Source organism: Malaclemys terrapin, chromosome 4 (assembly GCF_027887155.1).
Source record: "Malaclemys terrapin pileata isolate rMalTer1 chromosome 4, rMalTer1.hap1, whole genome shotgun sequence".
NCBI lineage: Eukaryota > Metazoa > Chordata > Testudines > Emydidae > Malaclemys > Malaclemys terrapin.
Window position 1 is genome coordinate 68,142,263 of NC_071508.1, and position 21,387 is coordinate 68,163,649.

Genomic DNA, 21,387 nt, shown 5'->3' on the forward strand with positions numbered 1-21,387 from the left:
CAACCTTGTGAGGCCTCATGCTTTACAGAAAGCATTTTGATTCCCACGATGCTATGACACAAAGGCTACAACTACTCTTGGAGCTGGGAGAGCGATTCCCGTGTACTCATGCTAGCTTTCATTGAGCTACTGTGCTAAAAACGGTAGTGTCGATGTAGTAGCATGGGCAGCCACTCCAAGTATGTACTCATGAGATGCAGGCAGATTGTACTTAGAGTGCCACCTCTCGCTGCTGCCCAAGCTACTATAGCTATGCTACTATTTTCACCATGCTAGTTCAAGCAGAGCTAGCACAGGTATGTCTGCACAAGGTGAGAATCATGGCACCCTCTCCAAGTCAAAAAGCCTCTTCAGATGCAGCATCCCACTTACTTCTTTGGAATTCTAATTTGCTATCTCTAAAATAACTTTGGCAAATAAAAGTACAAATGGTAAAAATGAAGATATAGAAAATCATTTATTTTCTTTTGGTGGGATAATAATATATGCATACAAAGGCTTCAATCAATACATGTGATGCTAAAAAGTTCTTGCCACCCAACAGCCTCTAGGTGCTTCACAAACTTTAATTAATTGGGGTAAAGTAGTAGTAGTATTAAAGATGTAAAAACAGTGGCACGGTATGATTTATAAGTGACTGAGGTTCTCACACAGAGTCAATGGAAGAGTCTACTCTTAATGAAAGGTGAACTGTCAGGTTGGAGGAAGGTTATTAGTGGATTTCCTCAGGGATCGGTTTTGGGGCCATTCTTATTTAACATTTTTACCTTGGCACAAAAAGTTAGAATATGATAATAACATTTGCAGATGACACAGCGTTGGGAGGTATTGCCAATATGGAGGAGGACCAGAATATCATATACAAGAAGATTTGGACAACCTTGAAAACTGGAGTAATAGAAATGAGGTGAAATTTAATAGTGCAAAGTGCAAGGTCATGCATTTAGGGATTAACAACTAGAATTTTTGCTAGAAGCTGAGGACATATCAGTTGGAAGTGACAGAGGAGAAGAAAGACCTGGGTCATTTGCAGGTTTCAATTAGTGTAAATGGTGAATTACCTATAACTTGAAGTCTTTAAATCATGATTTGAGGACTTCGGTAACTTTGCCAGAGGTTAGGGGTCTATTACAGGAGTGGGTGGGTGAGGTTCTGTGGCCCACAATGTGCAGGTGGTCAGATTAGATGATCACTATGGTTCCTTCTGACCTTTAAATCTGAGTCAGGGATAGAATCCAGATCCTCCTGTAATCTACTACATTGCACTCTCTAAAGTGGATGCACTTTCAGAGTTCCATCCCACCCCTTCTGGGACTATGCTTGTCCTCCTCACTTGCAAAAATTGTATATTCTTTCTCTTTAAATGGAAAGTAGAAGTATATGCATATGAAGAAACAATTGAAATATATAATTCCAGCCAAGCTGTTTTATTCACAAAATGCTAGAACAACAACAAACCAGGATTAAAAAACACAAGTCTCTGCCAGTCCTATATAGTAATTCTCGTAAGACTTTAGGGATGCACTTGGAGAAGGCAAAACAATCTACTTCAGGTTACTTTGTTAATTATTGCATTCAACTATTAAGCTTTATGAATTTTAATGTTTTTATTAATTTTGTCCTCATGCATGGGAACAAATATGGTTGTAAGGGATTATCTACCATATTATGTTTGATTAAATGCTACCATAATCCCTTGTCTTTCACTTAAAAAAAAAAAAAAAAACTGTATCCCCTCAGGCCCAGGGTGAGCAGGAATGGCTTCTGAGTCTGATATAACTATTAATGTTGGATCATACCTTACTCCTTGAATAGCCCCACTGAAGTCAAGTCAATGGGGCTACTTGTGGAATAAGGTATTAGAAGCTGGTTCATTGAAGTCAATGACATAATTCTCATAGCCTCTACCAAGAACAGCATGTCTTTTCTTGAATGAAGAATTTTATGTTAGTTTTCATACAAGCCAGACTTGCAGAAGTATCATAGAAATGTACCAGGCCAGGGACAAAATTTACTCACCTGACCTTTTAAAAAATTATTTAATGATTTTTGGTATTTTAGTCATATATACAAAACAATAATTTGCTTGCTCTGGGCAAAACAAGTGAGTAGCATTTTTCAAAGCTCAGATAGACACAAGTAAAAGAAATAATATAGTTGGCCCTATCCTGTCCCTCATCCCACTCCCCCAGATTGTAAGAGTGGATGATCCCCAAGTGCAGGACATGCAGAGGGATTCCACACTGCCTAAGTGTTGTGGCAGCAGTCAACGGGTGAAGTCGTGGCTAGTGGGTCTGAGATTTTGCAGATTCGCTGACCAATCCTTGGTGTACTGGGAGCAAAGTGGCTGCTATTGCAACTTATGGGCTGAAAGAGCCTTTCAAGTGGTGGTCTGTGCACTAGCAGGGAAGGACCAAGGAGACCCCCTTAAGCTGGCTTTGAGCAAGGGTCCAGGATTTGGCTCCTGAAAATAAAGCTAATCCTGAAATAAAATAAAGTGCAAATATTAAAGAAGAAAGAAATGAGAGTGAGCGAGGAAGATATAAAGAAAAAAATAAAACAAGGAGGAACAATGGCTACATAATATGCCACTATCTACTAGCTGGTCACATCACATATTTTCAAATACTAATAAGAGGAACTTGGCATAAGAAATAGTCACAATGAGAACATGACAAATAAGGCATAAATTACAAGACTAACTAAGATGAGAATACGAATCGTTAAAACTCTACAAAGGCAGACCAGATGTCTTCACATATATTAAGCTGTTCATTCCATTGACAGGAAATCCTTTCATAGAACCAGACATTCTCTACGATTACAATACAAGCTCACTATATATTCAACAGAGTTGCAGACTTCCACTCCTGAAGGGAGGGATTTGTACGGTGTCTGGCAATGCTAGAAGTAATAACACAGTACGGTGTTAATCTGACCATGTTTCCATTCTAACCTAAAACAAATAGCAGTGAATTCTGAGTGTTGTATTGATTCTGATGGCCTAATCCGCCACTATGCTATTCTAGTTTTATGGGAGTTAAAAGCCTCCTTATAACTTCCAACAAACAGACTTTAATTGGCACACAGACCCTCACCAGCTGGAGCAATATTCCATTTCTACCCCCCCTTCCAACATATTTCCAGTGGGCCATATTCTCATCTCACCTATGCCTATACAAGGGCTCAGTCCTATTCCTACTGTAGCCAATAGGATCGTGTCCATTGACTTCAATGGAGTGGGTTTGGGACATAGATTTATACAGGTATAACTAAGATATGAATCCAGTTCTGAATGTCTCTCTAAAACCAGATTTACATTTGTGTAACTCCACTGACTTCAGTGGAGTTACTCCTCTCTTAGACCAATGTAAGTGAAGAGAATCAGGCCCAATACCTTTTAACCTAAGTTTCCTAGGGGTCTGGTTAAGTCAAAACAGGATTGCTACTGAATCAGTTATAAACCTTAGTTCTGAAGTGGATTTACTTCGGTTATGACTAGCTTCCGCAAAAGTGTATAAGAATTAAAGCTCAGCTTCTTTACAGAGAGAAAACACTAGAAAATCTAAGAAAAAACAAACGTAGGCCTTGTGGAACTCACCTTACAGGAACAAACAGAGCACCTATCTTCCTTCAGTGTCCACACCTGACCATTCCGCTTGAAGCCACCTTCGTGTGGACAGTCACCAGTGCAAGATGGTCCTGAGGGACACAGACAGTCAAAACCTCCCTCCAAGTTCACACAGGCTGAATCGTTCCAACAGGTGTGGGTCCTTAAGGCACATTCATCAATATCTGCAAAACACAGCCAGTTTATAGTGCTAATCTTGGTTTCAAGTGAGAAATTGTACCATGGAATTTGTTATTGAATAGATACTGTTTGTCTGTCTTGGTGGTACAAGAGTATGAAACATAGAATTTTACCTGTACCATATGCTTAATTGTAAAAGCTGACATTCCTACTGGGGCTAAATACCAATGACAAACTTCATCGGCCAGGCAAGGTATAAAGTGATCTCCCAGTGATCAGGAGCAAGTGGACAATTAGAGTGACTCTGCAATTAGGCCACATTCTGTTCTAAGTTTTAGACTGAATTAGAAAGACACAATTCTTCATAAGCTCCGAGCATGACCTAAGCATCCCCCTACTAAAGGCAATCAATCACAGTCTTTACCCACTGAGGAGGAAGAGGAAGGGAATAAAAGGAAAGAAATCAAAGGTACTTTATATATAGAAAAGAAATCCTAGAGCTCCCAATCTGTACAAAGCCACGTAGTAAAAGCAAGTTTGAGGAAGGCACCAGGGAATTTAGCATAAACAAAATCTGGAGAAAGCACCTATTTTTCATAGATGACTTTAAACTACCAAACCACTTAATGCTGGAGGAGAAGTGAAATATTGTATCCAATTGAAATTGCTGGGGACATGCTGATAGACAGAATGTAATTATTCCAAGTTGGAATGTGGCCAGGAGATCTCTTGGAGACAAGGCTATGAGATCTTTGAGTTAAGTGCAATCTGGAAAATAGGCATGTTTCTCCAGCAGATCTTTCGAGCCGTATTTAAGAAGATATGGACAGAATTTCCAGCTAAAATGCAATTGAATAGATTACCCCTGTTTTCATACTGTATATAACTGCCAAAAGCTTAACCACATTGCAGCACAAAGTTTTGGATTTAGATGAGATGAAGCATTTTATATATGTATACATATGAAATACATTTTACACACATGTAAATATGAAAATATGAATGGAAATAGATGATCAAATATTACACAGTGCTTTTTTCATCCTGAAGAATTCTAAAGCTCGTTTGTATAAAACTTTACATAACACACCGCAGAATCACTACACTTATCAGTTGAAGCAGCTACTTCTGGGCTGAAATATGGCAACTGTTTAATTTCATGCAACACCACTACACAAGAGTTTAGGAAAAGAAGTGAATGATATAATATACATTTGAAACTGCTGAGGGGATTTATGTAAGTAACCTAACCTAATCTAGAATTTGGCCAGGATTATAGGGCTAATGAAGATACTTCTGTGGCAAGTACCATCTGATCTTTAATGATCTCCATAAGTAGTCAGGACCCTGGTTTACATTTTATCCCAAAGAAGCATTTCTATAAGTATGGTATCCTCTCAAACACAAAGGGTACAGAGCTAGTTCTAACTCAGAAATTAGACTGTTAGCAACTCCATTGCCAACAGTACTTCCTACATCAACCTGGTTTTCTTTTGAGTAAAACCTTCCCCAGAGAGGAACGGTGATCTAGTGGTTAGGAAACTAGCCTAGGATTTGGCAGACTGGGTTCAATTGCCTGCCCTGCCACCGACTTCCTTTGTGACCTTGGGCAAGTCAGTTAGACCTTCTGGTCCCTATCTGTAAGTAGTCCTTTCCTACCTCATAGGGGTGTTGTGAAGATAAAAAAGGTGAAGCAGAGAGTGAGTCATGCCTCAGAGGGGTGTCTCTAAGGCTATGTCTACACTGGCAATTGAACGATAAAACTTTTGTTGTTCAGAGGTGTTAACCCTCACCCCACCCCCTGAAGGCAAAAGTTTTTCCGGTGACAAGTGCCAGTGTGAACAGTGCTCTGTTGGCTGGAGCTCTCTCCTGCCAACAATGCAAACGCCGCTCTTTGGGGGTGGAAGTTTTTTGGTGGCAGGAGAGCCGACAAACCGCAGCTACACTGCACGATTTCTAGCGGCAGGGCTTTAGCGACATAACCATGTCACTAAAAGCTGTGTAGTGTAGACATAGCCTGGTATGGCAACACCCATTTTTTCATGTTCTCTCTGTGTGTGTGTGTGTGTGTGTATATATATATATATATATATAAAACTATATAAAACTATATATATATATATAAAACTATATATATATATATAAAACTATATATATATATATAAAACTATATATATATATATAAAACTATCTTTCTACTATATTTTCCACTGCATGCATTCGATTTTAGCCCATGAAAGCTTAAGCTCAATAAATTTGTTAGTTTCTAAGGTGCCACAAGTTCCCCTGTTCTTCTTGCTCAGCAGTGTTCCTAATGGCACAATTCAGCCTTTAGACTTTCCTGGCACTGATTTATTTTGCTGCCTTATCTCTGACAAAGCAACTAGTTATAATTTGACTTTTTTGGGGGAGTATCTCCATGTACCCACCCTTACCCCCCTTAGTGTTCTCCCCAATCTTCATATAATAAAGGACACCACCTGGAAGAGCCACTACAGGTGATGAAAAGGGGCTTTATGAATGAAAAACAAATCTTGTGTCCCAATACTTCTCAGGTGACAGAGTACCAGGAAAAGAAAAAGACAAAAGGACAAGAAAAAGAAAAAAAACAAAAACAAATTGTGACATAAATTGGGCCATGAATAAGCTGATACTGAATCAGTGATTTCAATGGAAGACAATAACCAATTAGCTACAATAAGTCTAAGAGCATTCTTGAAAAAACCTCTCTTCTACTTGTCTCTTCAGTGGTTGACCTTGTATTTTGTCTTGAAAACAAATGTGACATACTCTTTGCCTTTGGTGATTTCACATTTAATAGATGCAAGCATTGTCAATATTTTCTTCCCCACGATGTTAAGACCTCTCTGAATAGCATATAGATATATATATAATATGCAGCAGGATTAGAGTGCAGATTAGAAGAGTAGCTTTTACTGTTCAAAACTAAAAGGATTTCACAGATGAATATAGAGCCATATTGCCTACAGAGTTCCATGTAATTGCTTTACTTATGACACAGAAATCTAATTCTGCTTCCGTGCAATTTAACAGATTTATGGAAAGCCAGATGTTAGCAATTATGGAAACTGACATTATTCATATTCTCAGTACTACAGACCTGTTTGCACTGAACAAAGCCAACTTAATCTATTATATATATCCAAAAGGGAAGAAGTACCCTATTTACATATTGCAACTGTTGTTCTCTGCTAGTGCACACAAAGACAATGCCCTACCGAGAGTTACCCAAACTAGCAAGCAGGCCATTCATGATAAAAGAACCAATCATGCAAAAGCCAAGCAACATATTTTCTACGCAAATCTCTAATCACTGCTCAGTTCATTTTTCTTTCCTAATGCAAATGATGGTTCCCTATTATTTTATTGCATTTATTATTTAAATATTTTAGTCATTAATCAAATATAAAAAGCTTAGAAGTTGCATCCATTCGATAGCTGAACTTTTAATAGAACTAATTTTCTCAGAACATCCCTGTGGTAGTTTTCTCTCTTTGCGGACTGTGTTTCTGAGCATCTGAATAAACCATCCACATTGCCAATAACTTCAGAAAAAAAAGTTTAAGCTTAATTTGATATTCTCCTTTTTGCACCACTGGATATTAAATTGTGAGGGTTTTGTAAACAAAAGGGCCTGATTCCAATCTCACTTATCTCAATAGAGCTATTCCATTATAAATGAGAGCAAATTGAATTACTCAGGTATAAATGAGTAACTGAATACATAGTAAAAGAACATGGAGAATCAATTTTAAAATAGGGAAGAAAATAATCCATATTTACCACTAAATGACCTCAAAGAGTGGCTTTGCTGGGATAGCCACAGGAAAGTGGACTGAATTCTCCATTATAGTGAATTGGCTCTGCCTTGGATATTGCAGCAATTTAAAGTCATTTTATGATGTCCAAGTGATACTAGGGCTCAAATAATTTGTTGAGTGACAATGCTGTCAAAAAGTTAGCCCAATTTACAGACCTAAATATTACAATATAGAACTTCAAGTATGTGAATTTGAAATTAAGTGATACAAATGATATCACAGATATATGAATATCATCTCCATCATTATCACAGAAATCCTAGCTTGACTCAAACTGAGAATATCTGATAAATGCCAACATATCACCACCCACTTGGTGAAACCAACTGCTATTTTCTCTGTTATCAGCCATAAAGGTTCTGGGAAGGGGATCAGTTAGAGTTGAGAACTCTTAATTATGCATGAGACATTGCTGTGCAAAAGCTACTCTTTTCCAGCCATAGCAGCTCTATGTGGTGGTACTGAAGGAAAAAATTGTTTGTTAATAAAGCTAGGCAGCTATGATTGAAGAGGCAGGTACTATATACAAAGCAACAAGCCTGCTTAGCCCCTTTCTGATTAGAACAACACTAGCAGTTATCTTCACTTCTTGGGACAAATTCATTGAGGGTCCACTGAAGGAAGTGAGATTAATTTAACTCCCATCTTTCTCCTCTGGATATGTCTAATTCATTTACAGAAAACACTTGAGGCCTGATTAAGCAGTGTCTCTCACGGATTTCAATGGGAGAACTAGTGGAGTAAGTTACTGCTCAATATGAGTAAGGGTGACACAATCACTGCTCCCCTCAACAAATGCACATAATGCCAAATTGAGGTAGCATGGGAATAGATCCTTCGGTGGCTTGCTTGCTTGCAATCTTTGTATTAGATTGTCCACAAGGACGCAACCTATGTTAAGGGGTGGCAAGAGTACTGCAGAGAACTAATGACCATCAGAAATGTCACCACCTTCTACTCCAAATGCAAGCCACGCTTCTTTGACCTTGCCTTCTCTAACTTAAACACATAGGAGCATTATTTTTAAAACAAATAAACTCCAACCAAAACAAAACAGTCCACTGTACACATAATTGTCCCTATGGGGAGAGGATGAGAGAGAGAATGAACCATGTGTGACAGATGTTTGTCACAGGATTTCATGAATGTTTCTGAGGATACTATAGTGAGCAGGGCATATTAAGAACATATATAGATTAGGGAAGGATTCGTTTATCAAAAAATGCAATTTCCGCCAGCTTCCCTCTTCTTTTAATGCAGATGTAATTTGCCTCAGGTATTACAAAAGTTCCCATGGCCATTGTATTGTGGAAGGATGTGAACATCTAAAAGATAATAAGGTGGTAACAGTCAGCATGGATTTGTCAAGAACAAATCATGTCAAATTAACCTAATAGCTTTATTTGACCAGGTAACAAGCTTTGTGGATGGGGGAAGCAGTAGATGTGGTATATCTTGACTTTAGTAAGGCTTTTGATACGGTCTCCCATGACCTTCTCATACACAAACTAGGGAAATACAACCTAGATGAAGCTACTATAAGATGGGTGCATAACTGGTTAAAAAGCATTCCCAGAGAGTAGTTTTCAGTGGCTCACAGTCAAGATGGAAGGGTGTACCAAGTGAAGTCCCACTGGGATCAGTTCTGGGTCTGGTTCTGTTCAATATCTTCATCAATTATTTAGAAAATGGCATAGAGAATACAGTTATAAAGTTTGTGGATGATACCAAGCTGGGAGGGATTTCAAGTGCTTTAGAGGATAGGATTAAAATTCAAAATGATCTGGACAAACTAGAGAAATGATTAGAAGTAAACAGGATGAAATTCAACAAAGACAAATGCAAAGTACTCCACTTAGGAAGGAACAATCAATTGCACTCCTACAAAATGGGAAATGACTGTCTACGAAGGAGTACTACAGAAACGGATCTGGGGGTCATAGTAGATCACAAGCTAAATGAGAGTCAACAGTGTAACACTGTTGCAAAAAAAAGCAAACATCATTCTGGGCTGTATTAGCAAGAGTGTTGTAAGCAAGACACGAGATGTAATTCTTCTGCTCTACTCCATGCTGATTGGGCCTCAGCTGGAGTGTTATGTTCACTTCTGGGTGCCACGTTTGAGGAAAGATGTGGACAAATTGGAGAAAATCCAGGGAAGAGCAACAAAAATGATTAAATGTCTAGAAAATATGTATTATGAAAAAAATGGGTTTGTTTAGTCTGGAGAAGAGAAGACTGAGAGGGGACACGATAACAGTTTTCAAGTACATAAAAGGTTGTTACAAGGAGGAGGGAGAAAATTTATTCTCCTTAACCTCTGAAGATAGGACAAGAAGCAATGGGCTTAAACTGCAGCAAGGGCAGTTTAGGTTGGACATTTGGAAAATCTTCCTGTCAGGGTAGTTAAGCATGGGAATAAATTACCTTGGGAGGTTGTAGAATATCCATCATTGGATATTTTTAAGAGCACATTAGACAAACACTTGTCAGGGATGGTCTAGATAATACTTAGTCCTGCCATGAGTGCAGGAGACTGGATGACCTCTCAAGGTCCCTTCCAGTCCTACAATTCTATGAATATACACACCAACACAAGTTCATTAGCTTGTTTTCATTGAAATATTAAATTGATCCCTTGCCACCAAACTTCAATTTTAATTTTTTTCTATAGCATCTTGCAATGTGTGCATGTGAGTAGTGCAATACGGTAGTCTGATATCATGATAAACTGTTGCAGAAAAAAAAACCTACTAGAGTGCTAATTTCAACTTCTATAGTCCATTAAGCCACTAAAATATAATCTGATGTAACAAATGTATGTACAAGTTAAAGCTGAACACTGTTCTGACCAAATTATTTTTCACAAGAAATTTGTCACTTTAGGACTTTATTTTCTATTCTTTTAAATCAAAATTAATGGAAGGTGCTTGTGGTTTAAAAGGGAATGACAAAAAAGAACCATTTTTACTCAGAAAAACTTTTTATCACTTTTATACATAAAGGCCTAACAGCCTATTAAAAGAACTGTGTCAAGTATGTTAGGTTCAGAATATAGGTTTTGCTTTAAAAATTCCTTCTACAAATCCAGAGATGACTAAAAGTGCTTACTTAAAAATCAATCTAAGGGCAGGGTCTACCTGCAGCAGATATGGACTCCGATATTACAAGCATGAATAAATTAAGTTGGTACAACAGATGAGAGCAAGGACAATACTGTAAGTTCTAAAGGTTTTCCTTGGATATCTCTTCGGCTTATTGTTTTTGTATCTGGTTCAAACCCACCCATCTAACAGTAAAGAAGTGACAGAAGAGCAATTCATTATGTGGGAGGATTTTCAAAAGCAATCTTTTGCAGAGAGCTTTTTTTCTTCTTTTGTTTTCAAATCTACACACTGGCTAAGAGACAATGCTTGTTGCATGCTATACATTAGAGCTATATTAATCAAATTTCAAACCTTGGATTTGAAGCATTCTTGCACCCAGAATATGCTAAATTCTGACAAACATGAGTTGAGATGTCTCTTAGAGCCGGAAAGCCAGTGATTCTGCCTGTTCCCTCGATGGTCTCCCTCATTTTAACACAAGCCATCCAATCGCTACAGCAAGGCCTGGCTCACACACCTCTTTAAGATTAAAATGACAGAATCCTACAGTGTTCTGGTACAGTGAGTAGGTGCATTGGGCTTTCCTAGGAGGTTGGAATTTATTCTGCTCAAACATGCAAGGGACCTGCTACAGGGGTTGCGTTGCTTCCAATGCTTGCAAAACAAATTGCAAGAGTGAGGCTCTGAACCACTTCAGGAAGTGAGTGTTTCAGGCTGTGAGCAGCATTTTACGTACAGAGAATTGGGTAAAGATTAACCTGTATGGACTGGACTAATATATTTTTATCTGTCTCCACTAGACAGGTGTATGTGGCCTGACAGGCATATGTTTCATTTAGTATAAGATCACCAGGATACAGTGTTGTCCTTGATTCACATTTCCGTGTTTTGGTGGTGGTAACAACAGAGGTTGCCATTAAGAAATCAACATTTACATACACTTGCCAGACAGCAGCATCTGATAGGTACTTAGGATAGGGAAATAGTGAAAGATCTCAAATACTTGTGTGTGGTAACCAGTAAATGGCAAAACACACACAATATATCACATGAACATTCTTAACTCTCTGAATGGCCTTTCCATTAGTAAAGACCAGAAAGTAGAAGGTTTCCTACTTGTATAACTGCAGGATTTTTTGATTGGGGAAATAAAACAGCCCATCTGCTTTGATTTCCACAATGAACTCTGAAAACAACACACAAAAGCAGCCATCATTTGCCCTGAACATGAACTCTTAAGCTACCCTGTAAAATCCAGACATAGCAGAAATTATGGATTTCTTCTGTGTTTGTGGATCAGAAGACAGATAACCCACTCAAGAGATGGCTCAGCTCCATGGCCATCTGTCTACTACCATGAGGGAGGGGACAGCAGAATAGAGAGCCCACACAGAGCAGATCCATAACTGCAAATCCCCAAAAGGAGGTTTAAGCAGCAACAAGCATTCTCCACTACTTCCCAATATTTAGCAGTAGCACTGGCTGCGCACCAGGTACTGTCTGTTGGGGCTGAGGAATCCTTCCTTCTGCACTGTGAATTTTGAGTGAACTTTAGTAAAGAAAAATTCTTGGGCTACACTCTGTTCTCCAGGATTTGGCCCTCAGTGTTGCATCCAACACTGTTTATTCAACAGACTACTATTACTAGTGATGTAATAGGCATCACAGAAACTTGTGGAATGATGATAATCAATGGGACATGGAAATACCAGTAAAAAATATATAGGACTGATAGAGTAGGTCACGCAGATGGAGTGGCACTATACGTGAAAGAAAGTATAGTGTCAAATATAGTAAAAATCTTAAATTAATCAAACAGTACTATAAAATCTCTATGGATAGAAATTCCATGCTTAAATAAGAGTATAGCAATAGGAATATACAACCAACCACCTGACCAGAATGGTGATGGTGACTGTGAAATACCACAGGGAAAAATCTGGGAGATTAGAGATGCTAACCCCCCCCCACGAGAAAACCCAATAATAAGGGAGGATTTACAACTATGCCCATGTTGAATAGGTACATGTCACGTCAGGATGGGATGCAGATATAACATTTCTAGACACCAGTAATGACTACTTCATGGAACAGCTAGTCCTGGAACTCACAATAGAAGAAGCAATATTGATTTAGTCCTAAATGGAGCAAGGATCTGCTCCAATATTCACCAAGAGATTAATAAAGCTGAACTGGTTGGGAATAGTGACTGTAATTAAATTTAACATCCTTGTACGGGGAAATACAAAATAAACCTACCAGAGTAGTAGTTAATTTCAAAAAGGGAAACTACACAATAAATGTGGAACAGTCATGAGAAGTGCCTGCATGCTGCATCGAATGATTTTAAAAACCATAATAGAGGCTCAAACTAATGGTATTCCCCAAATAAAAACTAAACAATAAGAGCAGCAAAAAAATGCCATGATGGCTAAACCACCACATAAAAGAGGCAGTTAGTGGCAAAAGGCATCCTTAAAAAATTGGAAGTCAAATCCTAGTGAGGAAAATAGAAAGGAGCATAAACTCTGCCAAGAAAAGTATAATTAGGCCAAAAAAGAATTTGAAGAGCAACTAGCAAAAGACACAAAAACTAACAGCTGGAAATAGTTACGTACATGAGAAGCAGGAAGCCTGCAAATCCATCAGTGGGGCTATTACATGATAAAAGTGCTAAAGGGGCACTCAAGGAAGACAAGGCCATTGGGGAGAAGCTAAATGAATTCTTTGCATCAGTCTTCATTGCAGGGAATGTGAGGTTCCCACACCTGATACACCTGATATTTTTAGGTGGTAAATCTGAGGATCTGTCCCAGACTGACGTGTCAATAGAGGTGGTTTTGGAATATACTGATACACCTCTACCTCGATATAACGCTGTCCTCGGGAGCCCAAAAATCTTACCGTGTTATAGGTGAAACCGCGTTATATTGAACTTGCTTTGATCCACCAGAGTGCGCAGCCCGCCCCGCCCCCGGAGCACTGCTTTACTGCGTTATATCTGAATTCGTGTTATATCGGGTCACGTTATATTGAGGTAGAGGTGTAAATTAAACAGTAATAAGATGATAGTCCCACATGATATCAACATAAGAATTCTGAAGGAACTGAGATATGAAATTGTAGCACTACTAACCATGGTATGTAGCTTATTGCTTAAATCAGCCCCTGTATCAGATAACTAAAGGATAGCTAATGTAATGCAGATTTTAAAAAAAGGTTACAGAGGTGTTCCTGGCAATTACAGGCAGGTAAGCCTAACTTCAATACCTGGCAAATCGGTTGACACTATAGTAAAGAACAGAATTATCACACACAGAGATGAACATGATATGCTGGGAAAGAGTAAACATAGCTTTTGTAATGAGAAATCATGCCTCATCATCTATTAGAATTCTTTGAAGGGATTAACAAACATGTGGACAAGGGTGATACCATGGATATAGCATACTTGGACTTTCAGAAAGCTTTTGACAATGTCCCACATCAAAGGCTCTTAAGTGAAATAATCAGATATGGGATAAGAGGGAAGGTTCTTTCATGGATCAGCAATTAGTTAAAAGTTAGGAAACAAAGGGTAGGAATAAATGGCCAGTTTTTAAAGTACAGAGCAGTAAATAGCATGGTCCCCAAAGATCTGCATGGGGACCTGTGATGTTCAACATATTCATAAATTATGTGAAAAAGGGGATGAACAATGAGGTGGCAAACTTTGCAGATGATATTTTACTCAAGATAGTTAAGTCCAAAGCTGACTGTGAAGAGCCAAAAAGGAATCTCACAAATCTTATTGACTGGAAAAGAAAATGACAGATGAAATTCAATGTTCATAAATGCAAAGTAATGCACACCTTGGAAAACATAATCCCAAGTATACATATAAAATGGTGGGGGTCTAAATTAGCTGTTACCACTCAAGAAAGATCTTGGAGCCATCGTGGATAGTTTTCTGAAAACATCTGCTCAGTGTGCAGAGGCAGTCAAAAAAGCTAACCATGTTTTCAAACATTAGGAAAGGATAGATAATAAGACAGAAAATATCATAATGCCACTATATAAATTAATGAAATACCCACATCTTGAATACTTCATGCAATTTTGGTTGCCCCATCTCAAAAAAGATTAGAATTGGAAACAGTACAGAGAAGGGCAAAAAACAAACAAACAACAAATAAACAAACAAACCAAGAATGATGAGGGGTATGGAACTGCTTCCATATGAGGAAAGATTAAAAAGATTGGGACTGCTCAATTTAGAAAAGATAACTAAGGGGGGATTATGATAGAAGTCTATAAAATCATGAATGGTTTGGAAGAAGTGAGTAGGGAGTTTTTATTTACCCCTTCACATAACGCAAGAACTAGGAGTCATCCGATGAAATTAACAGGCAGCAGGTTTAAAACAAACATAAGGAAGTACTTCTTCACACAACGCACGATCAACCTGTGGAACTTGTTACTAACAGATATTGCGGAAGCCAAAAATATACCTGGGTTCAAAAAAGAATAGGTCCATCAATGACTATTAGTTAAGATGATCAGAGATGCAATCTCATGGTATGGTTGTCCCTCAATCTCTGACTGCCAGAAACTGACATTAGGGGATGGATTACGCAATAATTGCCCTCTTCTGGTCATTCCCTCTGAAGCATCTGATACTTGCCACTGTTGGAAGACAGAATACTGAACTAGATGGACCTTGAGTCTGACCCTGTATGGCCATTCGTAGATTCTTATGTTCTTAGACTAATCACAAAATATTTAAACACTGGGCCAAATTCATCCTTGGAGTAACTCCACTGTGATTTTGGCCCACAATTTCTCATGCACATGGGACTGTAAAGCAAAGACAGTTGCTATGCAGATGAAACCTCTCTCATCTAGAATAAACAGCTCAATGACTGGCCTTGACTCTAAATACTTTATCATGGAAATAAACTTTATAAAGAGGTTCAAATCAGTGTTCAGGTAACATGGCTATAGTTTATCTTCAGCTGGAATGTGCTTGTAACATCCATGTTTCATTCATAGTATAATAATATTTTTAAAAAGAATTTAACAGCTTAATCTTTAAATGATCTACTTGAATAGCAGAATTTCCTGTTTAATTTCTAACTGTTAAACCAGTATAAAAGATTATCAGAAACTGGTTTGCTCTCTTTGGCTCTGGTGCTCAGCAGCAGATGGCTCAGAAAAGCTATTTAATTAAAAAAATCCCATCAATTTCACATTCCATTTACTGCTTACACACGGTGAGAAAAATGTCTCACCTCGTGAACTTCCAACACACTGTGCAGGTCAAAATGAGGGCAGTTTGCTTTGAAGAAAGCACACTGCTCTTCAATCTTCTAAGTATATCATGGAATGTAACATTTTGGGCTCAGTTCTGCCCTTACTACATGAGCACAACTCCCATCAACTGCAACTTGGACTACTGACTTTAGCAGGTAGTGCACCCATCTATAAAAGAGGAAACTGGACAATTCAAAATTGTGACAACACTGGACTAAATACATTCTTGGTGTAGACTGTAGACAGTGGAATTACAATCATGGTTTGGTCCAAGGCCTTTATTACATTTGTTACCAAGTGCTTACACAGCAGGATGGTAGGCATCTCTGAAATATCTGAGACAGGCAGGCATGAAGGAACTCTGTCCTTTATGCTTAGTACTCTTCGGGACCTTTTGGGGTTATTTCATGTTGCTTTACTTTGTGATAAAATTAGACTCTCTCTGACACTCTTTTTACAATACTTAAATAAGTAGAGCAGAATTTTAAATATCTAAGAATATGTTTGAGTATAAATGACTTTTATGTGGAATTGTATCTATTAAACCATGAAATGCTGTGAAATTCATTATTTTTGACAGAACCACCCTCATGAAATTGACCATTGGGAATTTAGGTACATACATTGCCTGGTAGCAAGAGTCTGTTTAGGACAAAGCATAAAAAGCTAATATAAATTTGTTGGTCAGTCTATAAAGTATTGATTTTGAATGTTAATTGTAGATTTTTCTTTTTTTAAATTATAGGCCCAGTCTTCCATCAAACTTCCACTAACTTTACTTAGCACAAAATCAGGCCTTAATTGGCTAATTTTTTCTCAATGGACAACTGAAATTTACAATTTCTCATTTTTTATTAGTAGGGAGAACCTTCTCACTTGTGTATACGAAACAAAACCTCAAAATGCATTTACAGTGCAAAATAAAGTTTTTTATGATAAATATATATAGCATTGTCACAAATATCACCTTTATGGAAAACTCTCTCAGAATTGAATAGCAATGAAATCAACAGAATTCTAAAGAAATCAAACAGAATTCTAAGAAGCTAATCTAAATCTCTCCTTTCTAGAGATTTTAAACCAAATGATAAAATTTAAGAGATAAAATTTATATCCCTGTTATAGAATTATATAGATAGATTTAATAGAGAATTACATCTTCTTTACAGAACTTTTAAACCTATCAGACTTTTCCGTAAAGGCAGAATTTTAAAATGAATATTACTTTAGCACCTTCAAATTTAACATTTACCTATGAAATCTGGACTGATTCTGATCTAATTTACACAATGGGAAGAAACTGCACTGAAATCACTGGTTTCCACAGGCGTAAAGAGTGACACAAGGGCCTAAACCTGCTCCCATTGGAAGTCAAGGGCAAACTCCCATGGATGTCAATAGTGCCGAATCAGGCCAGAGATCAGACTCAAACTAGCATCTTTTCCATTGAATCAGAGAGGAAATATACAGAATCTACATCATTTTGAAAGAACATAGTCCACACATACAGCCAAACCAGAGTCCTGGGGCCACCAGGAGGAAAGGAGATGCAGAGTTTGCTCAGCATGCATATCTCCTCATGTGGAACTTCCACCAGTATGAAAGATGTGAGCAAATCTCTGAGGGAGAGAATGAGTGTAACTGGGAACTCGGGGTGGTTACACAGAAAAGTGAGTGGGTGCTGACACTGAGCATCAAGGGGTTGAAGAGCCTGATGAGAGACAAGGGAGGGTAGAAATCAGAATGAGAAATAGTAGATTGAAAGCTGAAGGCACTGGAGGGGCATGCAGAGTGGAGATAATCTGGAACCTGAGCATATAGAAGCTGGATGTGGATGTGATACATCTTGACTTTAGCAAAGCTTTTAATATGGCCTCCCACAGTATTCTTGCCAGCAAGTTAAAGAAGTTTGGATTGGATGAATGGACTATAAGGTGGATGGAAAGCTGGCTAGATTGTCGGGCTCAACGGATAGTGATCAACAGCTTGATGTTTAGTTGGCAGCCGGTATCAAGCGGAGTGCCCCAAGGGGTCAGTTTTGTTCAACATCTTTATTAATGATCTGGATGATGGCATGAGTTGCACCCTCAGCAAGTTCATAGATGACATTAATCTGGGGGGTGGGGAGAGGTAGATATGCTGGAGGGTAGGGATAGGGTCCAGAGTGATCTAGACAAATTGGAGGATTGGGCCAAAAGAAATCTGATGAGGTTCAACAAGGACAAGTGCAGAGTCCTGCACTTAGGAAGGAAGAATCACATACAGGCCGGGGACTGACTGGCTAAGCAGGAGTTCTGCAGAAAAGGACCTGGGAATTATAGTGGATGAGAAGCTGAATATGAGTCAGCAGTGTGCCCTTGTTGCCAAGAAGGCCAATAGCATATTGGGCTGTATTAGTAGGAGCATTGTCAGCAGATCGAGGGAAGTGATTATTCCCCTCTATTCAACACTGGTGAGGCCACACCTGGAGTATTGCGTCCAGTTTTGGTTCCCCCACTACAGAAGGGATGTGGACAAATTGGAGAGAGTCCAGCGGAGGGCAATGAAAATGATTAGGGGGCTGGGGCACACGACTTACGAGGAGAGGCTGAGGGAACTTGGGTTATTTAGTCTACAGAGTGAGGGGGGATTTGATAGCAGCCTTTAACTACCTGAAAGGAGAGTTCCAAAGAGGATGGAGCTAGGCTGTTCTCGTGGTGGCAGATGATAGAACAAGAAGCAATGGTCTCAAGTTGCAGTAGGGGCAGTTTAGGCTGGATATTAGGAAACACTATTTCACTAGGAGGGTGGTGAAGCACTGGAATGGATTACCTAGGGAGGTGGTGGAATCGCCATCCTTCGAGGTTGTTAAGGCTTGGCTTGACAAAGCCCTGGCTGGAATGATTTAGTTGGTGTTGGTCCTGCTTTGAACAGAGGATTAGACTAGATGACTTCCTGAGGTCTCTTCCAACCCTAATTTTCTATGATTCTATGAGCTTGGGGCCCAAGGTGTTTATTGGGTGTGAGATTTTTTGTTGGGAAATCGCTACAAGGAACTATAGAAACTTACATTGTAGATTTTCTAAGAACACAGTATTCAGAAGAATGCAACATAGAAGCTGGGGTATGTGTTTCTGTCTTGCCTCCCTGTCTTTTAGCCAAGGTCTCTTCAACACACTGTCATATGGAGAGGCAGTGAAGTGTCATATCTATGGTTGTGGAAGGGAAGTTATGTGGTGACAGAAGAGTTATATCCTGCTCAATATCCGCTCTGTGGTGTTCCCACTGCTTGGCACTTTTAAATGCAGTCTTGTGCCCCAGAAGTAAAGTGACCAAACCAAGTTTACACATAGCATATAAAAGTGGCAGAACCAGGATTTTATCCCTGGCATCTTGACTCCTGGTCCCCACTTTCAGCACTAGATCACAGAGCCTAACGATAGAATGGGATTCCTACACACTTTCAAAAATGCCTTCAATCTGTGTCCTTATGACCTTGTCCTCAAATACAGTACGTACAGCATAGCCTCAAATGCTTTCTATTTGAATAGCCCTAAAAATAAAACAAGATAAATACAAATGATAATACACAATGAATAACACTGACTTATGATTAAATGTGTTCCCAAATCTTTGTGCTGAAATCTGAAAGCGATGGTTCATATTCTGTAGCCTGTCACACTTGCAAAACAACCTACAAGGGGCCCTGTTGTTTACTTATGGTGATAAATGGCTAAGGACAGTAAGTCAGACGTTTGACCTCTGATTGTCCGTATTCCACATAACCATTCAGAAATGCGATGGTTCAGATCTTTTATCAATGTCTACATTGTATTACTAAGGATGCTGATGAGCTTAACAAATGGTTAGTTACATCCTAATTTTTGCCTTAAATATAATAACCATTCAGGACATGCTGTCTCAAATAGGCAGTGTATGACACCATGCAGAAGAAAAAAAGTTCTATGCTGATCTTTGCTTACCAATACAGGATTCCCCGGAAAGTGAGTAGGTTCCATTGTCATGGAAACCGCTTCTGCACTCACAGTGGTACCACCCTGGGAGGTTAACACAGCGTGAATGGTTGTGACACTCAATGATCCCCTCTGCACACTCATCAATATCTGCCTCAGAGAAAAACACAAGCCAGCCAGAAAATTAATTTCCTTTGACACCAACATTTTAGATGCTTTTTTTTTTTTTTTTTTAAGTCTTCCTGTAAAATATGGATTGTATTTTGTTATGGTTCCAAACACACAGTTGGTTCAACGGCAAAAACAACAAGTAGGACATCTGAAACATAAAAAGTAAATAAAATTTTACTATAATACGTAAATAAGGTGTTTTTATTCAGAGGTAAGGAACTATTTTTTCCATGTGCATAAAACATTCTGAGGAAGATTCTCAACTGAGAATTTGGCCCTGTATCTTTTTCTGAGAATCCTGAAGTATCACTGTAGAATGAAAGCTTAATGATCTAAAACAAAATATGAGATCATTCTTGCTGCTGGTGGTGTTTTAAAGTGCTGTACAGGTGGTGTACAATTATGATCCTAAGGGCCCTACTCTACCACCATTACATGGAATATTATTTAATGACAAAAGTAGTCCTACTGGGTATGATCTCGATTCCACTAGGTCTGCTTTGTACTAGTCCTCCAGAGCAGTGCAGACTTAAAATCATTGGCTCCATCCCTCTAAGGATTCTCTTGGCATAGGGGAAATTCTCTATTGGTGTAGGGCTGCTGTAGCAACTCCCATGATGCCTCTTCTGACCCCAAATATAGGTAGGATGGCCGGGCAAAAAGAATCATGGCTGGGAAGCCTCTGAGCCTAGCTGATAGGTCCATGGCACTACTTTAACTTTCCCTGGGAACCAGACCGGGTCACTAGCTTGCTCAAGGACTGAGGAAGGCCCTCTGGGCCCTAGGGTTTGGCTGGACCAGACAGTCTGATGCAGTGTGAGCAAAGGTGATAGAAATGGTCTCTAATCAGTGTTAATAATATGCCTAATCTCCAAACTGGGCATCCCAGTACAGCCTGCAAAAGACGACAAATTTTCAGCAACTGGATTTCTGTTTTAGAGTTAATACTTGGCCACTGTACAGGACTTTATATGTTCAACACACTTTACAAAAATTAACTAACACCTTGCTGAAATTACAATTTTCACACTGTTTCTGTGATGAAAGTTAATACATTGTAATAGCATGTGACAGAAAGAAAAGGCAATCATATGTTTAAGCTGCAGTTATAAGATCCTCTGGACAAGAGTGAACAAATGGCAATATACCTGTAATTTTGTAGCAGTGGAAATATACAAGAAAGTTTGGTTCCCTGCAGAATTCCAGTAAACATGTGTTGCTTTTACTAAGGATTTTTCTAAACCTTCTTTAACATCATAATCTGTAACAAC

At 38.7% G+C, this 21,387-nt stretch overlaps 1 protein-coding gene across 3 annotated transcripts in view; it reads right to left on the reverse strand.

Moving 5' to 3' along the window:
* NELL1 (neural EGFL like 1) overlaps positions 1-21,387 on the reverse strand; it is a 425,045-nt gene that overhangs the window by 17,504 nt on the left and 386,154 nt on the right. For 2 of the 3 annotated variants that reach the window (XM_054027068.1, XM_054027067.1), the window contains 2 exons: positions 19,955-20,095; positions 3,602-3,795 (listed from right to left, as the gene is read on the reverse strand). In XM_054027068.1, coding sequence (XP_053883043.1) covers positions 3,602-3,795; positions 19,955-20,095 — 335 coding nt within the window. The remainder of the gene's footprint in view (positions 1-3,601; positions 3,796-19,954; positions 20,096-21,387) is intronic. The other variant, XM_054027069.1, reaches the window with a different exon arrangement.